The sequence below is a fragment of the Pipistrellus kuhlii genome, unplaced genomic scaffold (assembly GCF_014108245.1).
Source record: "Pipistrellus kuhlii isolate mPipKuh1 unplaced genomic scaffold, mPipKuh1.p scaffold_m20_p_3, whole genome shotgun sequence".
Lineage (NCBI taxonomy): Eukaryota > Metazoa > Chordata > Mammalia > Chiroptera > Vespertilionidae > Pipistrellus > Pipistrellus kuhlii.
The window spans coordinates 64,161,313-64,187,513 of record NW_023425529.1 but is presented as its reverse complement, the minus strand read 5'-3'; the positions used below and the strand labels follow the sequence as shown (position 1 = coordinate 64,187,513).

The following is a 26,201-nucleotide window of genomic DNA, read 5'->3' as shown; positions in this document are numbered from 1 at the left end:
TATTTTTTTAATTTTTTAAAAATATATTTTATTGATTTTGTATAGAGAGGAAGGGAGAGAGATAGAGAGCTAGAAACATCGTTGAGAGAGAGAGTCATCGATCAGCTGCCTCTTGCACACCCCCCACCAGGGATGTGCTCGCAACCAAGGTACATGCCCTTGACCGGAATCGAACCCGGGACCTTTCAGTCCCCAAGCCGACGCTCTATCCATTGAGCCAAACTGGTTTCGGCAAGACCTATCTTTTTAATCATTTAAATAAATTTAGTGTTTTCTCTTTAGTCTATTGTTATGCACGTACATTTTTAGTTAAATAATTCTGCGAAGTATGTGGTGATAAAGCAGTTCTCTGCCTTACTCCCCACTATTTTTACCTTTTTAGTCCATTATTTTGGTATTTACCTCCATATCTTAAAATAAAATGCTTAAATTGCTACTTTTTAATTTTTCAATGCCAGGCATTATCTTTTGAGACCTCTTCAGTTTGCAAAATGAGAATTTCTCTTTCTTCTCCCTGCGCCATCACAAGTATATACCTTTCTTGTTCTTCCCTCTTAAGAGAATTGTAATTTTGGTTCTAAAACACTTGATAGTTACATTATTATAAATATGTGACTTCCCAGCAAAATCATGAATAAACCATGATTACTTTTCTTCTACTACCCAACTTTATGCTTTACTTGGTACGTACATCTTTCCCCCTCTTTTGCTTAGTTTTTTTTTTTTTTTTTTTTTTTTTTTAAAGCAAACTGAAATGAAAACTACCACCTACTCAGCATTTCTTCCCTAATTATCCAAGTCTAACTTCAAGACATTCTGATGTATCAGGGATTTTATCAGTTTCACTTCCCTAAAATTCTCTCTCCTAATTCATTCCTAATTCTCTCTCCTAATTCATTCCAATCTGGACCCATAAACCTATATGACTGAAGCATCTGTCTCATTAACTAGGAGTTGAGGTTCAAAATTATGTTAAATTCACATATTCTCAGTGTCCAGCACAGTAGATGATCAAAAATCATTCATTAAATGAAAAGACATTTTTATCCATCTACTCTTGGGAAAGGCACAGGCTTTAGAATAAGACTGACATGGTTTTGAATTCCCAGCTCTACCACTTAATAGCTATAAGACTGGAAAAATTACTTTAATTCTAAGCCTCACCGTCCTCATCTAAAAAATACAAATACGTACAAAAAATGCTATAAGACCCTTGTAAGAATTAAATGGAATCCTACGTGTAAAGTACCTAGTCCAACGCCTGGAATACAACAGACATTCAACAAAAAAGTTTCCTCTTCCCCCTTACCCCATCACCCACTCCTGAATTACATTAAACCAGCAGTTCTAATCTGACCTGTGTTATCTAATTACCAGTCAGTGGAGAGAGAGTGAATTTACAGTGAGTACACTGTAAAACATATATCTTTATGAAGCAGTTCTCTGTGAGCCATGATTACTGATGAGAGTATGTCTCAAATATCAATATTTCCAAGTGTACGGAGGCAGAAAAAAGCTGAGAACCACTACATTACACAAACTAGAACAAACTAAACTAATGATGTCATTACTAATGATCTCATCATGAATAATGTAATTAAATGCTATGCCTTATCTATTATAAATCCATTTCTGGTTTTATTTTAAATATTTTGGGGAACATTCCATGTAACCTCACACAATATTTCCAATACTATATACATTGATTTTTTTTAATTAAAAAATCTTCTCTAAAAAATGGCAAGCTTCCTTGTTTATTACATGGGAGTTAAGTACTTTATCTTATTTTACCTCCTTCAGCTGTCAAGGTTTTAAGAAAGCTAAAATAAATTTGATGCCCAATTAAAACAAACAGGTAAATTATTATGTTTACATTTCTTCTTCCTTTTTGTTTTTTCATTTCCTTTTAAAAAAGTGATGGCATTAGAAAATCAATAAATAAAAATTGTAAAATTATGTCACATCTCTAGAGTACTAAAAGAAAAATGAAATTCAACCTTTTCTCTCTTTGGATCAGGATTTAAAACTTGGTACTTCTTTTCCAAGTTCAGTCTGGATGTATGGGTATTCTCTATTAGGAAGAATTAACAAGCCCAGATCAATAGCTTATGGGAATTAGATGATTAACAGGGATCTGTAACTTAGCATTTTCCCTTTTTCTCCTGAAAATCATCCAAAAGAATTGGTAGTGAGTGCTAAATATATTTAATGGTATAACTAAAATGAAACATTTGTGAAGAATAGAATGACAAACTGTATGGAAATGTTATATGTCCTAAAAATGTAAAATTGCTCCAATTAACAAAAAATGGGGGTAAGGGAATAGAAAAGGTTGAAAAAAAGTATGATGAGTGCCTAATGTATAATAGTTATAACTCAAAGGATGTTATTTAAAGCTGAAAAATCAAGTAACAGAAATGTAGTTATATTTATCAGAACAATGTTAATACTATGAAAAAACAGTATTATTGACTAAAGTCAGTGAAAGAGGAAAGAAGAAATAAAAATATACTTATTTATTACTGTTTATACTTGGGAACTAATCAAAACTAATAAAATTTATTTTTGTTGCTACTTCATAACTGTAATTTTGCTATTATGAATCGTAACGTAAATATCTGTGTTTCCCGATGGTCTTAGGCAACCCTGCTAGCGGTTCTCAACGGATGGGTCTCGAATCAACTGATTAAAGAAAGAGAACTATGACTATCTGAGGAAAGGATTTACCAAGCAGAAGAAACAGCAAACACAAAGGCCTTAAGACAATAACCTATCAGAGTTGATCAAGAAACAGCAAGACTGGGATAGTTAAAGCAGAGTAAGATGGCAGAAGTTAAGCTCGAGAGTTATCCAGGGCTAGATCACATAGGCCAAAGAAGGACTTTGGACCCCAAAGTATAATGTAATGTACAGTAGAGGGGTGTGCTTTACAACATACTGGAGTATACAAAGTAAAAAATGCTGAAAAAATACACACAAAACTGTTATAGGAAGTAACCCTATTGGGGGAGAGAGAGGAAGGAGATTTCATTTTCTAAATTATACTCTTTTATTAGGTTTGAATAATTTAATTATGCATGTGTTACTGCTGTAAGCAGAAAAACAAGTTACTTATGAAAAAGAGTAATTTTTTGAAAGACATATATTATCATCATCATGCATTTATTATACAAAAAGTACCATGACAGGTAGAAACCATTGCTCTTTAATAATTTTATAGCCTACCCAAGCATGTCAAAAGTGCGGACTGCTGGCCACAAGTTTGACATGCTTGGAAAAGATTATTGAAAGCATCCAAATTCCAAAATTAGTGCACCAACAGAAAGACCAGGAAGACTCAAAGATTTACTCTTTTCTTATCCAGTTAAAAACTCAAAGGAAAATTGAGTATTATAAAATTATATCTGCAAACAGAAAGCCATTAAAGATACTGTCATATGCTATGGCACTATCTACTCCTTCAACCACCAGTCTAGAAGAAACTGTGGGAGAACAAGGATAATCCCCTGTAGTTGGTCTCCAATGATGGCCCCAGTAAACCTCACCTCTGGAATTCAAACCCTTGCATTATCACTTTGAACATGTTCTGGCTCTATTACTTGCTGTAACTGAAAAAATGGAGAAATGCTGCTGTGCCAGTTCAACACCTACGATTTAAAAAAGGCCAAACAGCTTCTGCTTCTGTTCTGTTGGGACCTCTGAGCCACCATGTAAGTCCACTTCCCCTGCTGCAGAGATCACATGGGGGTCGGGGGTATGTGGAGAAGTTCTGAGACTGCATGGAGAAAAAGACAGAAGCCAAGCTGTGTCGCATTCCAGTTGAGCCCAGCCTTTTAGCCATTCCTACCAAGGTACAAAGTATGTTTAAGTGAGCTATCCTCTAGCTCAGCTGAGCTCCCAAATGACTGCAGCTCCCAGCAATTATCACAAGAAGAACCACCTAGTCAAGGCCAAACCACAGAACTGTGAAAAACAATAAATTCTGGTGTTGTTCTTAAGCCATCAATTTTGGGATGGTTTGTTAACACAATAAGAAATAAACTCCCCCTTTCAGCAATTAACTTAACCAGTTTATACCATTTTCCTAAGCTATAATGCACACACACAACTGTCATTGCTTGACATTGCCAGTCTTAAGGGATTCATAAAATAAATACTATTCAAATTCTAAATCAGCATAAAAGTTTAAATTAAAATAAATGTTAATAACAATAAACTCAAATAATTTGTCTTACTCTTATGAGATCCTAGCTATAAAACTAATATTTAAGCATAACCAGAACCAGAAAAAATACATGAATGAAAAACGAGTGGCAATACTTTCAACAAGATACATTTATTACAAAAACATGATACATATAAACTTGTAATATTTAACATGATTATAGTCAATGTACATTCAGAAAAAAATCAGAAAAACCACTTAAATCATGAGAACTTTTCTGGCATATGTGAAGCAGCATTATTTTATTTAGCAGAAACTGAAAAACTGATCTTAAAGATTTTATCCCCCTCGAGAGGTACTTAATACAGGAAATAGCCAGTAATGTGTTCAAAAAGTTTAAATGAGTTCAGATGATATATTTTTTTAAAAATACTTGAATTTTCTTCCTTACTTTCTGGGATTCACTTTTGTTACTCTCAGAAATAAAAAAGCCCAACTTAATGGACTATTATATGTTCATGATTACCTTCCTTAATTTTATGTTAACTACATGAAGAATCACATAGCTGAATATCAAATTAATTACTGTATATATTGTATTTATTTTTTCTCTTCATCCATCAGAAAGTATCCCACATAATAGAGGTAATAAGCAAATTGACTCTCACGCCCCCATGTCACAAGATGGCCGCCCCACGTTGTCACAGGATGGCCGCCACAAGATGCCGCCCTATGTCGTCACAAGATGACTGCCCCCACATCGTCACAAGATGGACGTCCCCATGTCGACACAAGATGGCCACTACAAGATGGCCGCCCCCTCATTGTCATAAGATGGCCAGCAGGGGAGGGCAGTTGGAGGCTACCAGGACTGCAGGGGAGGGCAGTTGGGGGCAATTGGGCCAGCAGGAGAGCAGTCAAGTGTCAATCATGACAGCAGGGGAGCGGTTAAGGGGCTATCAGGCTGGCAGACAGAAGTAGTTAGGGGCAATCAGGCAAACAGGCAGTCAGGCAGAAGAGTGGTTAGGAGCCAGCAGTCCAGATTGTGAGAGGGATGTCCAACTCCCTGTGGATAGGGCCTAAACTGGCAGTCAAACATCCCCGGAAGGGTCCCAGATTGGGACATTCCCTCCCCCGCATCCCCCAGTGCATGAATTCCATGCACCAAGCCTCTAGTTATTTAAATATTACCAGGTTATTACTTGTAACACCAATGATATCAGGCATTTAAACCATGAAGAACTTCTGATTAAAATCCACCATTGTGTTTTTTTTACCTGTCCTTTTGCAATGAGATAAGCAACAATTGAGGTATGTCCAAACTGAGCAGCCAGATGAATACAGCTACATCCTTCTCCATCAATTAATGAAGGATCTGCACCATATTTCATCAGTTGCACAACCATAGATAGATGTCCTTGTCTAAAGCATAAAAGAATAAACAGTTAGATATACAGTTATTTCAAATAGTATCCCCTGGAAAGATCTTTCTTTTAAATAGGGTAATGGTAAAAAAAAAGGTAACACAAATAAGTTTTAAAGTTATTTTATAACAGATATATGTGTCAAGACACATTTAGGATTCATGGTTCTTAATTCTTATCTTGGAAACTTAGATACTCATAACTTCTATAAATCTGTAATAAATAGTTACTATATTCTATTACTCATATTCCATTATTATAGTAATCATTTGGTAAACTGGGCAACTTCTTTAATTGTAATATATATAGGCTGCAAAAGTATTATTAAATTTACAAATCTAAAGTTTAACCCAATCATATAATTAATTGGATTAACATATACCTAGTTAATTCCCTTAGGACATCTGGACAATAAACTTTTATCCTAATACAGATAACAATACATTAATATAATGATGCTAATACTATTGGCATATGTTTTCCTATTCATTATAGCATATCATTAAAAAAGTTGCTTAGTTACAGACTAATAAAGAAACCAAAATGAAAAATAAATCCAGAAGCAGATTTAAACCTTGTTGCCCAATGCAATGGAGTTGAATTTAGGTCTCCTCCAAGCTGATCCACAATAGCACCTTTCGAAATGTAGTATCTGTAAGACAAAATTTTAAATAATTTAGATAACTTTCATTTTCAAGTTTCAAGAAATTATGTAAAAAAAAAGAAAAATGTTTTTCATTTTAGATCTCAAGCTAGTTTATGCCTTAAAAGATAAATAATCGTTTGAGAGTTTAAAAATATATTTAGCAGAATTTTATATCAAACACATCACTGTCTTTTGTTCTAGAAGTAAAAGGGGGAAAAATTGAAGTTATCAAAAAATTGAAGTTACCATAAAAATTTAAAGTTACCAAAAAGTTACCATTTGGTAATAGCAATACCAAATAACAATCATGTAAAAAAGCAAGAAAAAAACAAAACACAAGCAGTCAAAGAACCACAAAGACTTGGTTCAGAAAGCAGTAGACAGAATCTTGGAATCAAGAGAACTATATAACATGCTAGACAGTCTATGGAAGTGGTTCTCAACCTTTTTAATGCAGCAACCCTTTAATACAGTTCCTCATGTTGTGGTGAACCCCAACCATAAAATTATTTTCGTTGCTACTTCATAACTGTAATTTTGTTATTGTTAATGAACCATAATGTAAACATCTGTGTTTTCCGTTGGTCTTAGACTCTACAGCAGATTGAGAAACACTAGCAAGATCACCTATGACCATCGGAAAACACAGATATTTATATTACGATTCATAACAGTAGGGTCGAGGCATTAGAAAGGTTGAGAACTACTGGTCTATGAGTAGAAGACACTCAGGTTATTAAGCTTTACTTACCTCACAAGTTTACTGTAGACTAAGTCAAACAATACACACAAAAGAATTTTATAAATTATAAAAGATAAATAGAAGTTTTTTATGATGCCTTGTTTGTTATATCTTTAAAGCTGTGTTGCTTTAAAAAGAGTAACCTCACTGCTTAATATATTAATGTCATAGCACCTTGATGCCCTGTGAAATGAATAAGATTTAGCTGCTTCTTATAATGCTTGCTTTAAGAATAATCAATGCAATGACTCTTGAATATATTGTAGTAAATGATTTACTGGTGGTCTGTGAGGTCCAAAAGGTTGGTGACTGCTGGTTTAAGGAAACCTTTGGAGCAGCGATTGCCAAATGGTAGTCCGCAGACCTCTAGTAGTCTGTGAGGTCTGAAAGGTTGGTGACTGCTGATTTAAGGCATTTTCACGTCAAATGTTTGCTGATGTATGTATATTACTGGCGCTCTTAAATTGTTGTAAGTTTAATGCAAAGACTCTTAATATACACAATTCTAAACATTTAATATACACTAATAAAAGAGAAAAATGCTAATTGACCATAACTTTGCTATGCCCACAGCCAATCAGAGTAAGTATGCAAATTAACCCAACAAAGATGGAGGGGCAGGGTGGGGCGGGGCGGGCGGTGGTGGTGTGCACACAGCCACAGAGGCCATTTGCAGGAATCTTCTTGCAACAGGCCCCTCGTATATTCATGATTACATGCTTGAGTCAGAAATTTTCTGCTTTATGTAAGTATTTATTAAATTGGTGCTTATAAAGCACTGTGCGGTGAGGAGTCCAATTCCACTCTATAATGTAAAACAGTTTAAAGTACCTTAAAATATTTCCATACTAAAGTATTTTCAGTCCAAAATATCAGTTTTAAATTCTGTAAATTAGAACAAAAATACAGAATGTTTATAATCTGAACACAGACATTTAACCAGTCCTAAACTGTTTCTTAAGGTACCTGGCAGAGATTATGTAACAGCTGAAAATTATATTGTGAGCCCAAAGAAAAGTACAGCTCAAAGAACAGCTTTGATAGAAAATATTTTCTAAAAATTTTAAACTGGCATTAAAAAAAAAAAAATTTGATTACCTTCTCTATAGTCAATATATCTGTTCCAGAGAATTATTTTTATTCACATTTCAAACACTTTCTAGAGCTAAGACAATAAGCTATTTCTAACATGGTTTTAAAATACAACTTTGTTTTCAATAGAAGAATTTTTTTTCCTCTATGCTAAAAAAGAATCACTCCTATTACCTTTTCATTATAAACTCCTGGAAGAGAAGTACTACTCTCCTATATAATAAAAGAGTAATATGCAAATTGACCAAATGGTGAAACAACTGGTGCTATGATGCACACTGACCAGGGGCAGATGCTCAATGCAGGAGCTGTGCCCTGATGGTCAGTACGCTCCCACAGCAGGAATGCTGCTCCCAGAAGCTGGACTCACAGCTGGCGAGCACAATGGCGGTGGTAAGAGCATCTCCAGCCTCTGTGGCAGCGCTAAGGATGTCCAATTGCTGACTTAGGCCCGCTCCCCAAGCCGTCAGTTGGACATTCCTCAAGGGCTCCCAGACTGTGAGAGGACACAGGCCTGGCTGAGGAACCCCCCCCCCCCCCGAGTGCACAAATTATATGCACCTAGCTGCTAGTATTTTTTATAACATGTTATTCCTTGTAGCTATAAGACCCTAGCTCAAAACTATACTCCTGAGAAGTCCATATGCTTCATATTTTTAAACTAAAGTTTTCCTGCAATACTAGGTTATTATCACAGTGCTACTGCAAGTACTAATGATCCCCAGGTATTGAGAAGGGGCCATCAATGAACAAGAGGTATCAACCAGCATTTGAAAAATGAAAAACAGCCCTAGCCAGTTTGCCTCAGTGGATACAGCATCAGTCTGTGGACTCAAGGGTCCCAGGTTCGATTCCGGTCAAGGGCATGTACCTTGGTTGCGGACACATCCTGAATAGGGTGTGTGCAAGAGGCAGCTGATCGATGTTTCTCTATCATTGATGTTTCTAACTCTCCACCTCTCTCCCTTCCTCTGTAAAAAATCAATAAAATATAAAAAAAGAAAAAAACAAAAACAAAAACGAAAAACAAATTGCTAAAACTCCAATGTCTCCAGAGCTGGGCACCAATGAGAAGCAAACCAGAATCCTATCTAATAAAGAGGGAATATGCTAACTAACTGACACACCCTCACAAAAATGGCAGTGCCCACAGTCAATAAGGAGGGAATATGCTACCGGTAATTAACTGCCATGCCTTCAAAGATGGTGGCACCCACAGTCACAAGATGGTGGTGCCCAGTCTCCTCAGCACCGCTGGGGTGGCAGGCATGCAGCACAGCTGGGTCCGCCCCCAAGTAGGTCCAATCGCTCTGCATACCTGACTCCGGAGTCCCCCAGTCCCCTCAGGCCCCCAGCTGCCCAGGGCTGGCCCAAGGTGCAAGCAAGCCTTGGATGGCAGCTGCCCACACGCCGAGGGCCACCCGAGGATCAGGTAACCAGGAATGGCCGAGCTTGTGCTGCTGGTAGTGGCAGTAGCAGAGATGTGATGGGGGTGTTGCCTTTCCCTGATCGCCGGATCGCACCCGCCCCTGAGGGCTCCAGAACTGTGAGAGAGGATAGGCTGGACTGAGGGAGCCCCCCCCCCTCCAATGCATGAGTTTTCATGCACCAGGCCTCTAGTACTATATAATCAAAACCTAATATGTTAAATGTTTAGATGTCTGTTCAACCAATCAAAGCAAAACATGCTAATTATATGCTAATGCCACTCAACTGCTCGCTATGATGTGCATTGACCCCCAGGGGGCAGACAGTCGACCAGTTGCTATTACATGCACTGACTGCTCCAACCTGTAGGTTAGCTTGCTGCTGGGGTCTGACTGATCGGTACTGAGTGAGACAGTACTTCCCCAGATGGCCACCTCCCACGTCCCTTCCCATCCCCGACTATGCACTGGTGGGGTCCCTGGACCTGGCCTATACCCTCTCACAATCTGGGAATGCTCAGGGGATGTCAGAGAGCCAGGCCAAGAGACCCCACTGGTGCATAAATTCGTGCACCAGGTCTCTAGTATATTATAAAACCCTAGAAAAACTAAGAGATTAAAGTCAATTTAAGAGATTAAAGTCAATTGTTACCCCTAAAGAAAGTAATAAGAAGCTAACTGTAAATATAAACACTGGCTGAAAGTTAATATAAAAGTTACTGAAAAATTGTTTTCTGACCTATATACTCCATGAAAGTTAGTATTTATTTAACATTACAAATAGGCATTTTTAGTGGCATGGAAGCAATCAAGCAGCTGACAGTATCATAAAAGTATTCACTGATTTAACAGTATAGTGTACACTATACTGCTAAATCTTAAAATATGACTACTCAGATTTTTAATATTATTGTAGTAGTAATTCAAACTCTTAAAGTTCAGACTCATTCTTGCATCCCTAAACTTCATTGTATGTGGTGTCTTGGGTTTCAGCCTCAAGCCCATGTTGATTTTAATAGTCAATCATCAGTGTTTGCCAAAAGGTGTTTGCTGTGCAACTTTACCCAAGAAGTTTGAGCCTCTGGAAATTAAATCAGAGAACCATATAAAACATTTTACTTAAAATGTGGCAATCCAATGAAAGTTTACATACTAAATAATAATTCCAAGCCATTTTCCTTGCTCTGATCAACAGGCAGCTAGACAGATGCTTAGGCCCACCCCACAAATCAGAAGATTCTTCTCCTAGAGCACACATGTCAAACACAAGGCCCGCGGGCCAAATCCGGCCCGCCAGGCCTTGCAATGTGGCCCGCACCGCGCTGTCATCACTGCACTCCGCTGCGTTCCATCACAATGACGCGCGGTGACATAGGAGGCTTGTGATCTCGCCGGCAGCCTCGCTGGCCACCGTACTTGCTATCTATTACGCATGCACATAGATAACAAGTCACGCGAGATTCAGGAGGCGTGACCTATAGTCCGGCATCCGATGTGGTTGTGCGGGTGGCAGAGCAGAGGAGAGAGTGAGTGTGCGGGCATAAAAAATACACAGCAGAAGCTGCCAGTTCCTGGCATAAAGTGCAGGCATAAAAATCGCAACAGAATCTGCTATCTGTACCCAGCCAGGCATTTATTGACTGACTTTTTTTTTCTCCACTCCATCTGCCAAATCAAGCTATCCCTGTGCAGTTTTCAACTTTTTCCTTCTAACGCAGATTTCCAATAAACTACATCTTTTACTGCCAATATTGATCCCAAAATGTCCAGGAAAAGAAAAGTTGACGGTGAAGGCAGACAATTTAATGACAAATGGGAAAATGAATACATGTTTGTGCTTAGAGAGGGCAAACCAGTGTGTATATTGTGTTATGAGACAGTGTCGGTGATGAAAGAGTACAATATACGTCGTCATTTTGACACCAAACATAATGTTACGTATGGCAAATATACTTTGGAAGAAAAGCATAAAATTGTTAAAGAACTAAAAGGCAAACTACAATCACAGCAGCAAATGTTTACAAAGGCTACAGCGAAAAATGATGCTGCAGTGAAAGCAAGCTTTATAGTGGCTGAAGAAATTGCCCGTACTTCAAGGTGTTTTACAGAGGGTGCCTTTTTGAAGCAATGCATGCTAAAAGTGTGTGAGCAAGTATGCCCAGACCAGATACAGAGTTTTCAAAATATCAGTTTGTCAAGAAACACCATTGCAGATAGAGTTCAAGAACTCTCAGGAAATCTATCATCACAGCTGGCCGAACAGGCATGCAGTTATCTCGCTTTTTCACTTGCTATCGATGAAAGCACAGACAACACTGATACAGCGCAGCTGTCCATCTTTATACGTGCTACGAAGACCGACCTCTCTGTCACTGAGGAACTTTTGGATGTAGCTGCCATGCATGGGACGATGACTGGTAGAGATATATTTGAGGCTGTGGAGAAATCTATAAATAATTTTAAATTACCCTGGGAAAAGTTGGTGGGGCTAACTACCGATGGCGCACCTTCAATGTGCAGAGAAAAGAAAGGCTTGGTTGGACTAATGAAGGAAAGAATGCAAAAAAGTCACTGCCACACACCCTTGATTACTTATCATTGCATTATCCACCAAGAGGCTATGTGTGGAAAAGTTCTGGACATGAATGACATAATGACCACAGTCATTAAAACTATTAACTTTATACGGGCACGTGGCCTAAATCATTGCCAGTTCCAGCAGTTTTTACAGGAGGTGGGTGCAGAGCATGGAGACATGCCATACCACACAGAAGTAAGATGGCTGAGCAAGAGCACAGTCCTCAAAAGATTTTTTGAGCTCCGAGAACAAATTGCTCTTTTCATGGAAAGTAAAGGAAAGCCCTTGCCTGAACTGTCGGATCCCGCCTGGCTATGTGATTTTGCTATGATGTGTGACATATGCGAGCATCTCGCCCAACTGAATCTGAAGCTGCAGGGACGCAAACAAGTCATCACGAAGATGTCTGACATGATCACAGCATTCCAGCGTAAACTTCAACTATGGAAGTCCCAACTGGAACAGGACAATCTTGCCCACTTTCCCGTTTGTTTGAGTATCTCAACCACTATTTCTGGTACTTTTCCTTGCAGTCGGCTGGCTACCAAAGTTAGCCGTTTACTAAGTGAATTTGAGCGGCGCTTCTCTGACTTTAGGACACAGCACTCAGGCTTTGACATCTTTGCCAATCCTTTTACAGTAGATGTCAACAATGTGCCCCATCACCTTCAGATGGAGATAATCGAGCTTCAGTCTGACAGTGGCCTGAAATCAAGGTTTCAGGATGTTGAAATTGAGGATTTCTACCCTCTACTGCCCCCTGACTCAATGCCAGAGCTCCGACTTCATGCTGCCCGTATTCTATTCATGTTCGGGAGCACCTATCTTTGTGAACGGATGTTTTCAATAATGAATCTGAACAAAAACAAGCACAGATCACGCATTACCGATGGCAACCTCCATGCTGTTTTGCGTGTTGCTACAGCCCAAGAAATAAAACCGAACATTGACTCATTGACCCGGGGAAAACGGTGTCAGACATCTAGCCAGAAAACAAAACAATGAGCATTTTAGGTACATTCTAATATTACTGTTTTGCTTGATACCAATATTACTGTTTTGCTTGATAGCATGTGAGTTGGTTAACAGCACTGTTAAGGAAAAGATTGTTCCACTCATTTTAAATTCACATTTCTGGTTAACATTGTCAGTTTATGACTGTTCAGTAAACCATTCAGCCCGCAATTTAGGCTGGATTTTAGATTTTGGCCCCTTCTCTGATTGAGTTCGACACCCCTATCCTAGAGAAACTGAGCAACCCCAGAGAAAAACCTCCAGAAATGGACATTTGGGAAGCTCCTACTATAAATTCTCTAAGTTTCAAAGCTTCCAGGGGTTTTTTTGTTTTTTGTTTTTCTTAAGATTTTTATTGGTTTTTAGAGAAAGAAGAAGGAAGAGGGAAAAAGAGAAACATCAATGTGAAAGCGAAACATCGATTGGCTGCCTCCTAGGGATCAAGCCCTCAAACTGGGCATGTGCCTGATGGGGAATCAAACTGGTAACCTTTCAATCCATTAGAAGACATCCAACCAACTTAGCCACACTGGTCAGGGCATAAACAGGTGTTTTATGTCTCTTCTAAATATGAATGGCCAAGTAAGATTAGACAATTAAGTGAAAGTTCAAATATGGAAGAAGGCCAAAATAAAACAAGCCCAAAATAGACAATATACAGAGAAGAAAAACTTAAAAAACACAATAAAAGTTACAGCCTCCAAAAATATAAAAGACTATATACCTATGATAAAAGAACCAGATTTTTCTTTCAAGGTAGGGGGAAACAGAAGAAATGCTTAAAAACTGAAAATGTGTTAGATATAATTAGAAATAAAAAGAAGAATTAGAAGATAAGTTAAGAAACTCTCTCCAAAGTATAATTGCTATACAGGGAGACAAAAGGTAACTGGAATAAAGCTTAAAAAAAAAAAGGGGGGGGGGGGAGGAAGAAGGGATTAACTTGGTTGGTTCCAGTATCTAACAAATAAAAAGTTCCTGAAAGAAAAAACAAAACAAAACAAACGAACAAAACAAAACAAAACAAAAAAAACAAAATAAAAATGAGTCACTTTTGAGGGCACAATGCAAGAATTCTTCCCAAAACTAAAAAGGCAAATTTCTAGGCTAAAAGTGGCAAATTAATGACCATAAATTGAATTTTTAAATAAATAAAAACCCATCAATGCACAATAAACTTTCACAAAATTGGGGCTAAAGAAAAAAAAATTACATGTTGCCAAGAGTAATAAGCCATACACATAGTGTGTTCTTAGAAAATTATAAGCTCCATATTTTTTTAATAAAGGCCATCTATAAATATAAAAGGCCAATATGCAAAGTGTCTCCTCAGGAGTTCCACCTGGAGACCAGAAGTTTGATTGATTGCTATGACATGTGCTGACCACCAGTAGGTGGCACAGAACATGGCAGGTGACCAGTGGTGGCAGGGCGCTGAGGGAGCAAGGAAAGAAGGAGGTAGGGGGTGGGGGGAGTTGTGTGGTGGCAGACTACAGTTGGTGAGGGGAGGAGGCCTGGAAATGGGGAGGCAGGGAACCTGATTGGCCCTGATCGCTGGCCAGGCCTAGGGACCCTACCTGTGAAAAATGTTGTGCACAGGCCTCTAGTATTCCTTAATACAGCCTTCACTTGAAATCAAACACTTACATGCATTGTTGGTTTTTTGTTTGTGTGGTTTTTTAAAATATATTTTATTGATTTTTTTACAGAGAGGAAGAGAGAGGGATAGAGATCAGAGAGAATCATCAATCAGCTGCCTCTTGCACAACCCCCACCGGGGATGTGCCCACAACCAAAGTACATGCCCTTGACCGGAATCGAACCCAGGACCTTTCAGTCTGCAGACCAACACTCTATCCACTGAGCCAAACCGGTTTCAGCTGTTGTTTGTTGTTAATGAAGATCTTTAAGGTAACAACAGACTGTTGAAGACAAGAGGTTGAGCTAATCTTTTCTATTTTATTACATTAGGGTAAAAGCTGAAAAATAGTCGAAAAACTTTCAATTGAAGACATTACCGTATTTTTCGGACCATAAGATGCACTTTTTTCCCCCCAGAAGTGGGGGGAAAAAGTCCCTGCGTCTTATGGTCCAAATATAGCCTACACATATACTTTAAAAAAAAGTTTTTTTACTTGCCCGGCTCTATGTGGTCTCTGTGTGCTTGCCCGGCTCTAAAATGGTTCTAAATGCTGCTGTTTACTTTACAGGGTTGATTACATGTGTTTATGACTGTGATGTTGGGTTTTAATGCACATAAAATATTTTAGGACACTATTTGTTTCAGAATCTTTTTTTCTTCATTTCCCTTCTCTAAAAACTGGTGCGTCTTATGGTCCGGAGCGTCTTATGGTCCGAAAAATATGGTAATTAGATATAAACCTATCCAGACTGAGGATCTCCTCCTTTCCAAAGTACATTTACTTTATATTTCATCATCATGAAGGTGACCCAACTACTTTGCTTGTGGTAAGTTCCTTTAATACACATTCTGATAAAATGTTAACGGTTAGAAGAGACCCTGGGCCATGGGTCTCTTGTGCTCCCATATCTTGCTAGGTATACCAAAACTGCAAGGCCCTACCCACGCTTTACGTAGGCCATTTCTCCTAGCCGTGTTTACATCGAGCAGCCTTTAGAGATCAGGTGACGTCTTCCTCTGGGACAAAGAGCAAGCTTGCTTACCAATTACTATAAAAGCAATGAATTCCCCAAGCTGCAACACAAACCCACTGTGTGTGCTGCATCCATCTGGACAATATCAAGCCACTCTTATAGAACCTAAAGAGCAAGAGGGACCTATGCAAATACTATGTTCATGCTAAACACAAAAGTGAATAATCAAGTCCTTTGTCTCTAATTGACCATGTATCTTCTGCCAGCATCCATGAAATAGAAGTATAATATGTTGGAATTTTTAAGTAGGGGGTAATTTCAAACACAATAGAAAAAAATTAATCTTGAGGCTACGAATACCAGTTGTTAGGAAAACTGTATTTACTCAGCAGATGTTTGTTTTAGGAAAGTAATTCAGTAGACTATGTGCTGTAAGAAATTAAGCTTACCTATCTGGAAATATAATATTACTCAGACACTGTGATTTTTAACTCACTCTATAGTTTACTGACTTTATTTTGTAACCTCACTAATCCATGTGTGGTTTGGAACAATTTGTAAGGCATGCAGCATCAAGACTTTTTATCTGCATTTCTCACTTCAAACTTTCTTATATATTTCTAAACACAAGACAAAAGTAAATTTTTGATCGATAAAATGAAATCAAACATACTTGAAGTAAGAAAATAGCAAAGTAATGTTTTAAAATTTGGAGAAAATGGCTTTTAATCTAGAAATCTATGTTCAGACAACCAACCAATAAAAGTATAAGGTCGAGAGATATTGTAACTTCAAAACATCTATCTCCCAAGCATTCTCTCCCTCAGCAAGCTATCAGGAAATGTGCTCTACTAAAACCAGGGAGCAAAGCAATAAAGATAAAAACCTGAGATCAGGAAACTGAGACCAATCCTGGAGCAAAGTGATTTATCGGGATGATGGTAAAGGGAAGTCTCAAGACAACTGTTGTACAGTAGCTTTAAAGGGCAAACAGTCTGGGCTGGAGCAGCAAGGTGGAAATCCAGGAAGAACTAATAAATGATCTCATATTACTTGCATATAGAGGGGTTTTACAGTTCTAAGAGTATAGTAAGAATTAGTTATGACATATAACAAATTGAACAAATTTTTAAAAATGAAGCAACTGGCCCTTAACTAGTTTGGCTCAGTGGATAGAGCATGAAAGGTCCCAGGTTCGAGTTCAGTCGAACTGGGCACATGCCAGGGATGTGGGTTCGATCCCCAGAGGGGGACTTGCAGGAGGCAGTTGATCAATGATTCTCTCTCATCATGGGAGTTTCTATCTCTCTCTTCCTCTTCCTTCATCTCTGAAATCAATAGATAGATAGATAGATAGATAGATAGATAGATATAATTTTTTTTTTTATTGTTTTTTTTTTTTTGTTAATGAAGGAACTGTTACTTCAGACAAAAAACAGATTTCTACAGGAAAGAACAGATAATCATAGAAGACTCCTGGGGTTAGCAGTGAGAATTTACATACTAACAATTTAATTTTGCATAGTGATTTAACCAAATCTATGCCCACAGAGGTGAAGGAAGATGTATTCATGGTGAGGTGATCTAAGATATCTAGTTATCCCACAGCAGAAAGTCAAAATATAATAACTGATAAATAAAAAAATAACAGTATAGAAGTTGGCAATATTCATTAAAATTCAAAATTCATCTTTCTAGCTTTATTACTCCTAAGAATTCTACAGATAGATATGAACATAAGCACAATGATATGTGAACAAATACAGCACTGAACTAGTAAAAACACCAGAATCAACTACAGGAAAACCATTCATGAATTAAATCCATATAATTGAATATTACATAGTTTTAAAAAAAGAATAATGCAACTCTATTTGTACTAACCTGGAAAATCTCAAATATATATAAATTAAATGAAAAGGCAGAATAGTGTTTACTATCATTTGTGTAAAGAAAATAACAGTTTAGATAAAACTAACAATACAAATATATAAAATACTAGAGTAAATACTGAAAGAAATAGCTCAAGTATTGAAAAGGGTTACTTTGGGGATTCAGGACTCAGAGAGTGGGGAGGTATTGCTATTTCCCATTGTAACCTTTTAAGTACATTTTGGGATTTTTTCCAAATCATTTATGTACTATTTTGATTAAAATGTATTAATTGAAAAACTACAGAGGTTGTAGAAGGCTAGATAATCTGAGTCAACCCTCCCATTAAAGAAACTAAAAAGCTCAATGAAATTTAAAAAACATTTCCTAAAAAAAGCAAAGCCTAAGAAAAATAAGAGCACATAGCAGGCCAAGATTCAGGAAAGGGTTAAAACCCAGAAAACCATTTGGACACCATCTGCCTTAGAGACAAGGGTTGGGACTCTAAAAAGCTGCACTGTAGTAATAATTAAGAACCAGAAATAAAACTGGCTTTAGCATGGTCTTCAGCCACTTGAGTGATCCAGAAAATGTAAAGCCTTAAAATTAAGTTAAAGTTGGGGCTAGTGTAAACAAATACTAGTAGAAATCTTCTCATCTTAGGCCTCAACTTATTCAACAAATAATTTTTCAAACACAATGTCTAATACATAATCAAACATAGTCAGGCACACAATAATATAACAGATACAGACCCACACAGACTCAAAATGCTATATATTCTCAGACACAGATTATAAAGAAACTAAATTTACTATGTCCAAGTATATAAAACAAGATATAAAATTTCAGGAACAAATATTTAAATATCACATTGTTTTTTCTGGTTTTTTTTAATTATAGAAGTTAAAAATAAACAAAATTAGAAACACAAGGAATATATTTAAAAGCAGATGATACATAAACAGAGAATAAATGAACTGCAAGATAAGTCAAAAGTTTCCAGAATGAAGCAGAGACAAAAGGAGAGAACACACACATAGAAGAGTGGATAAGAGCAGTCTACAATGAAAAGATCAAGCATACATTTAATTGGTTTTCTAGAAAGAGACCAAAAAGAGAATGGGCCAGAGAAATATTTGAAGAAATATGACTGAGATTTCTTCAGAACTGATGAAAACATCAATCCATACAATCAAAAATTTTGAGCAATGTCACTCAGGGTAAATTTTTTTAAAAATCCACACCTACATACATCATCATGAAACTGCAAAAAAACAAACAAAAAAGCAAACAAACCAGGAACAAAAATCTTAAAACATCCATGAAAAAAGAAAGCCTCTATACGCACAATACTTAAGACTGATTTATCAAAAGTAAAAGGAGCCAGAAAACAGTGGAATATTTTTAAATAAAACAAACCATAACCTAGATTTTTATACTATGTGAAAATTTCCTTCACTAATGAAGATTAAAAACATTTTCCTGCGTTGGAGGGTCATCCAATCCACCAAAGGGTTCTGGGTTCAATTTCAGGTCAGGGCACATGTCTAGGTTGTAGTTTCAATCCCCAGTCAGGGTGCATTTTGGGAGGCAACCAATGTTTCTCCCTTGCACTGATGTCTCTCTCTCTTCCTTCCTCTCTCACTAAAATCAATGTAAGTATATCCTCGGGTGAGGATTAAAAACACACACACACACACACACACACACACACACACACAAAAAAAATTTTCCCATAAGCAAAACAGAATTAGATATTAGGAAGCCCATACTGAAAGCAAAGGGAAGGTTAGAGATACATAAAGGAAAAAAAGAAAAATATGCTCTCTGGAAGAAAGTGATTCATGGAGTTCAATGCTAGTTTAGATATTACTTGTTTAATCTTCTTTAGAACTCTAGGTGCAAATAAATTATTTTATGACATTTTTTATTAAGGTATTATATGTGTACATATCTTACTTACCATTGCCCTCCTCCATATTTTCCGTGACATTAAATCTTACTTGACTTTAGACTCTGTGTGCTGTATTTAACTGCACACTTGCAAGCAGTTCTTTTCAACTTCGTCTTTATTTAAAGGTCTTATGTCCAAATTATGACTACTAAAGCATATTTACTAAGATTTCTATCATCTGACTTGCTTATCTAATTACCTGTTAGTGATACTAAACCAGCAGATTAATAGTAATAAAAATCATTTTATACTTCATATGTATTCATCACTTATACTAGTTTGAATAGTTAAATCAGAATATTATTACCAGTTAACTTTTTAACCCCTCTCATTTCTTTTGTAACTCTTCCCCATAAAATTCATATTTAAAATGTGATCTGCAAGGTGGACTGCTGGAGTTAACATCCTGACTCCAACCTTTATTAGCTGTATATCATCATTAGAGTATTTAACCTCATTATGCTTCAGTTTCTACATTGTTGGATAGCAGTAGTTATTATTTTTCATACAAGTCTAGTTAGGAATTAAAATTAAAGGAAATATACATGGAAAAGTACTCAGCTCAGTATGACACATTAATTCAATATATGTTAAAAAACAACACTCAGGAAAAAAGGTACATAGAATCTACATTTTAAAAGCTATCATTGTTAAAAAATTATTAATTTTTATGTTCTAATATTTTTATAATACTACTTAAAAATACAGAAAACACGTACTTGACTAAATCTATTCTATTGTTGATAGCAGCCCAATGGAGAAGTGTGACATTTTCTTTGTCTGGTTGTCGCACATCATAACCTGCTTCCACCAATTCTCGGCAACGTTCATATATGCCATATCTTGAAAAAAAGGAAAAATAGAGATTATTACTACTATTTGACAAGAAGTTTAAAGCTAAAAATAACATTTCAGAAGAAAATAATGCTCCATTTTGATACCTGAAAATTGAAATGGACTTTTGAACATAAAATGCTACTTTTTACATATCAATATTCCAACAAATTTCACTAATCCATTTTATACTTTTTGTCTCATCTATAAGAATGCAATATCTCATTAGTTGGAAGAGAAAAGGATACCAAAAATCAAACATCTATCATTTGCTTGTATTTATTTATTTATTTATTTATACTCTTATTTTTTTAAAATCTTTATTGTTCAGATTATTACAGTTGTTCCTCTCTTTTTCCCCCCCATAGCTCCCCTCCACCTGGTTCCCACCGCACCCCACCCCACCCCATGCCCTTACCATCCGTCTTCCCCACCCCACTGACCTCATCCATAAGTGTAAAATCTTTGTGCAGTCTCTTCCCACAACCCCCACATTCCTTTCCCCCTGAGGATTGTCAGTCCACTCCCTTTCTATGCCCCTGATTCTATTATATTCACCAGTTTATTCTGTTCATCAGATTTTTTATTCACTTGATTTTTAGATTCCCTTGTTGATTGACATGTATTTGTTATTCATAATTTTTATCTCTACCTTTTTCTTCTTCTTCCTTTTCTTACAGAATACCTTTCAGTATTTCATATAATATTGGTTTGGTGGTGATGAACTCCTTTTAGTTTTTTCTTATCTGTGAAGCTCTGTATCTGACCTTCAATTATGAATGATAGCTTTGCTGGGCAGAGTAATCTTGGTTGTAGGTTCTTGCTATAAATCACTGAATATTTCTTGCCACGCCCATCTGGCCTGCAGTTTCTATTGAGAAATCAGCTAACAGTCCTATGGGTGCTCCCTTGTAGGTAACTGTTTTTCTCTTGCTGCTTTTAATATTCTCTCTTTGTCTTTTGCTCTTGGCATTTTAATTATGTGTCTTGGTGTGGTCCTCTTTGGATTCCTTTTGTTTGGGGTTCTGTGCACTTCCTGGACTTGTCAGTCTATTTCTTTCACCAGATGGGTGAAGTTTTCTGTCATTATTTCTTCAAATAGGTTTTCAATATCTTGAGCTCTCTCTTCTTCTGGCACCCCCATAATTCAGATGTTGGTATGCTTGAAGTTGTCCCAGAGGCTACTTACACTATCTTCATATTTTTTTTTTTCTTTTCTGGTTGGGTGTTTTTTGCTTCTTTGTATTAATATTTTAAACCTCTGACTTGATTCTTGTGATCCTCTAGTGTGCTGTTGGATCTCTGTCTATTCTTTTTTATTTCTGTCACTGCACGCTTAATTTCTAGTTGTTCCTTTTTCATATCCTTGGGGTCTCACTAAATTTTTTGGCCTTTATAGAAAATTCTCGAAAAACCTTATAACTGTGGTTTTGAACTCTATATCCAGTAGTTTGCTTTCCTCCATTTCTTTCTTTGTCTCTGCATTTTGGCTGCTTCCCTGAGTTGACAGAATGGCTTTGTGTGCTAGGTGTCCTATGGGACCCAGAGGCTCAGCCTCCTCGGTTACCTGAGGTAGACACTCTTGGTGCACCCCTTTGTGGGCTGTATGTACAGTCTTGTTGTAGTTAAGCCTTGATTGTTGTTGATATCACTGGGAGGAATTGACCTCCAGGCCAATTGGCTGTGAGGATCAGCTGTGTCTACAATGGGAGAACGTCCGTGCTGGAGAAACCTTATGAGACAAGACTTGCTTCAATGGGGCTTTGGTGCTCACCGAGTCTGTCCCCTGAGTGTGTCCCTTATGGATCTGAGGAGTTGTAATCTGGTTGGTCCTACTCTGACCCCTGGGTACACTGGCTCTTGAATCTCCAAGGAGGTGCTAATTTAACCTCTGCTTGAGGCCACCCAGCAGGAGCTACAGAGATATCTGCAGATTCCTCTTCTTTGTTTGGGGTTTGGAGGTGCCCAGATGAGGCCCAGCTGTGAAGCAATGCAAGCTGCTATGGGGCCTCGGGCCTTCTTTTGGATGTTGTGGGTCTGACTCAGCTGTAGTCTGATAGGTAAGTTTAGAATTCAAAGGACCAGGTCATTCATATGCAAAAGCCTCTACGCACAACTAGGATGGGGCAGCGTCTCATGGTGGAGCAAACAGCAGCTGACAGAGGAGGGCAGTTGGGTGACCAGGTTTCCTATCAGCCCTGCCCTAAGACAATGGTTTCCCAACAGCCCTGCCCAAAGAGACCCCTGGGTCTCAGTGTCCAGCGGTAATCATTGCAAGCACCTCTGAGAGAAAGCCACCCTCGAGTTCCGCCCGCTTCCAGACAGTCCAGTTTCGCACCGTATGAGTCTGGGTCCCCAGAAGTCTCATCCGAACTGGAGTTGAGAGCAGTCGGGAGCTTGTGTCTCCCTTCAGATTGAAAAAGCAGCTGCGTACTCAGTAGCCAGCCCACTCAGCGGGCGCGAGCGCCTCGGTACCTCTGCCTTCCGCACTTCCACTGAGAATCAGTGTGCTTTTCTCTTTGCTTCTAGTTGTAGACTTTCCACTCAGCCAGTCTTCCTATGGTTCTGGATGGATGATGTCTATTTTGACTTTTAGTTGTAGTTTTGAAGTTGATGTGCAAGGTGGCAAGTTCAGGTGTTTACCTTGGCTGTTATCTTGGTTTCTCTGCTTGTTTTTATTTATATCACTACTTATTTGTCCCACAAAACACTTGAGGCAGCTTATAAAAATATATATAATTATATTTTAAAATACTAAGGACATAAAAGAGCAGTAACAAACAGCATATCAATGACTTATAATAATATCAAGAAGAAAGGATGTTTTACAAGCCTCAGTATTCTTTATTTACAAATTTAGCTTTGATATTCACGAAGGAAATTTTTGAAAGGATATGTTGAGGTTGGAAGTGGATTGGGTAGGGGAAAGAGTCTTGTGAGTTCAAGCCAATGAACCATAAGAGAAAATCTATTGGGAGAGTTCTAGGAGAGATGTTCATATTTGATAAAGAAGAAAGGTAATGCAAAGAGCCTGATTCTTTCCACATTTCCGCTTTTGGTCATTGCGAAGCAGTCTAAATTTTAAAAAACTTTTTTTTTTAATAAATTCTTTTTTTTTTAAAATATATTTTATTGATTTTACACAGAGAGGAATTGAGAGGGATAGAGAGTTAGAAACGTCGATGAGAGAGAAACACCGACCAGCTGCCTCCTGCACAACCCCCACTGGGGATGTGCCTGAAACCAAGGTACATGCCCTTGACCGGAATCGAACCCGGGACCTCTCAGTCCGCAGGCCGACGCTTTATCCACTGAGCCAAACCAGTCCCGGCTTAAAAAACTTTTTATTATGGAAATTTTCAAGCATAAGCAAAAGTAGGAGTCTATATTATAAAAGGCCTGTGGCCATCACGCCCTAATGTGGAACGACCAAACAACTGGTCACCAGGAGGTGCTGGAGCACTTCTCAGTCCCTCCCCCTGGCCCATGAGCTGTCAAGGCAGGCGCTGGGCCATGCAGGACTGGCGGGGCTCACGCAGCAAGAGGTGGGTCCCATGGCCACGCAGGGAAGGTCTGGGGTCCCTTGGCTTGTGCAGGGCAGGTCTGGGTCCCGCTCTATTAGTACAACAAACCACCACGAACCCATCCTCAAGCCTCAAGAGCCATCAACTTTATTCTAAACAAAATATTGCGTTCTTGGAAATGAGACACCAAAGTAAATTTAAATGACTATATTTGCAATTTCTTAATCAGAGTGGTCTTCAAAATGGGGAAGGCACATCACTGGAAGAGGTCGCAGTAAGAGTAGCACATTAATGGGACACTCAAAGCAAATATTAAAATTTCTACCTGTATTCACATCTTACCTAACAGAGATTAGGCTTTACTAATATTTGGTACAGCTTTCACATTGCTACTCTCATTGGCTCTGTATTGCATCTGTACACTCACTCTCTCTCACACACACACATTGCATCTGTACACACACACAAAGTAATCAATTTAAGGAAAGACCAAGAGTTCTACAAATTATAGTAGATGACAGTGGCACCTACTTCAGTTCCTTGATCTTTAACTGTTTACATGTGCCAGTTCAGTGAACTAGGTATATTACCTTAAAGAGCAGAATCTACCTCACGTTTTGAATGAAATAAGTGTCCATAAAAATCTTTTTAACCATTCAAAAAATCACTGATTATTTTTCTAACAATTAAAAGTGATATGCATTCATTTTCCATTTAACAAAAAAAGACAAGTGTTCCAAAACGCTGGCTTTGCATTTGAGGCAGGGGAATAGTCATGCCAAAAAACTGTGAGTAGTATGCTAGCAACCATATATTCTAAGGAAGGATAAAGATATTTAGTCTGTTCCCCTTTAAGGCAAAGGGAATAGTGAGAAAGTAACTTTTATTTCAGAAAAACTATAAAGAATATTTTTAAAAAACAATGTTTAGAAATGTTTTCATCATTACATAAAACCAGAAGCCCAATGCACAAAATTCATGCAAGGGGCTCAGCACTCACAGTCCCTCCCAGCCTCAGTGGGCCCTCGCAGCCCCTCGCAGCCTCGGCCATCCTTGCAGTGCTGGCTTTGTCTGGAAGGCCAACCGGACGGTCATTCTGCTGTTTGGTCTAATTAGCATATTAGCTCTTTATTATATACTAGAGGCCCAGTGCACAAAATTCGTTCACTGGGGTGTGTGTGTCCCTCAGCCCAGCCTGCACACTCTCCAATCTGGGACCCCTCGGGGGATGTCCCATTCCCCAAGGATTGGGCCTAAACCAGCAGTTGGATATCCTTCACACAATCTGGGAGCACTAGCTCCTAACTGCTCACCTACCTGCCTGCCTGATTGCCTCTAACCGCTTCTGCCTATCTGCCTGATCGCCCCCTATCGGCTCACCTGCCAGTCTGATCAATGCCTAACTGCTCCCCTGCTGGCCCAGTCACCCCCAACTGCCCTCCCCTGCTGGCCCAGTTGCCCCCAAATGCCCTCTCCTGCCAGACTGGACATCCCCAACTGCCCTCCCCTGCCAGCCTGGTCACCCTTAACTGCCCTCCCTTGCAGGCCCAGTTGCCATCCCCTCAGGCCTAGTCTCCTCCAACTGCCCTCCCCTGCTGGCCTGATTGCCCACAACTGCCCTCCCCTGCCAGCCATCTTGTGGTGGCCATCTTGTGACCACATGGAGGCAGCCATCTTTTGACCACATGGGGTTGGCAATCTTGTGCCCACATGGGGGCAGCCATCTTGTATGAGGGTGTGGTGGTCAATTTGCATATTACCTCTTTATTATATAGGAGAATAATTTCTGAAAGATTTAAATACATCTCCTATAAAATCCTTCTCATGTGGACACACTAAAAAATTTTGATACAATTCTCTAACTTGTGTGAACCCATTTCTTGTAATTTCAAAAATGCCAAAATCTGATTAATTCGTAAGAACTGTCATCAGAAAATGGATATTTATAAGATAAAAATCAAAAAAATATTTGCTTAGTGATTAACGCTAAAAAAGTAATGACTGTGATTTAGTAAATGCAGCATACACTGCAATTCTTCCATTAGGGAATTGTTTTTCTTTTTCAGCAATCAATCAATCAATCAATAATTAAAACAAAGTATCTAAAAAAATCAATTTATGATCAGATTTCTGTGTCATTTTTGCATATACCATCTAAAATAATAAGAAGAAAGCCTGTTTAATTACACCACTCTCACTGTAAATAAGAGTAATAAAAGACAAAGTACTTATTTAATGTATACATAAAATATATACACCAATTTCCTCTAAATTAACCTATAAATACAATGAAATGCTAATTTAAGTCCT

The 26,201-nt window shown here is 38.1% G+C and overlaps 1 protein-coding gene across 2 annotated transcripts in view; it reads right to left on the bottom strand.

The window, feature by feature from the left end:
- ZDHHC17 (zinc finger DHHC-type palmitoyltransferase 17) overlaps positions 1-26,201 on the bottom strand; it is an 86,823-nt gene that overhangs the window by 38,762 nt on the left and 21,860 nt on the right. For both annotated transcript variants that reach the window (XM_045588274.1, XM_036456018.2), the window contains 3 exons: positions 20,253-20,375; positions 6,164-6,241; positions 5,443-5,587 (listed from right to left, as the gene is read on the bottom strand). In XM_045588274.1, the coding sequence (XP_045444230.1) occupies positions 5,443-5,571 (129 nt within the window). In that variant the 5' untranslated portion in view covers positions 5,572-5,587; positions 6,164-6,241; positions 20,253-20,375. The remainder of the gene's footprint in view (positions 1-5,442; positions 5,588-6,163; positions 6,242-20,252; positions 20,376-26,201) is intronic.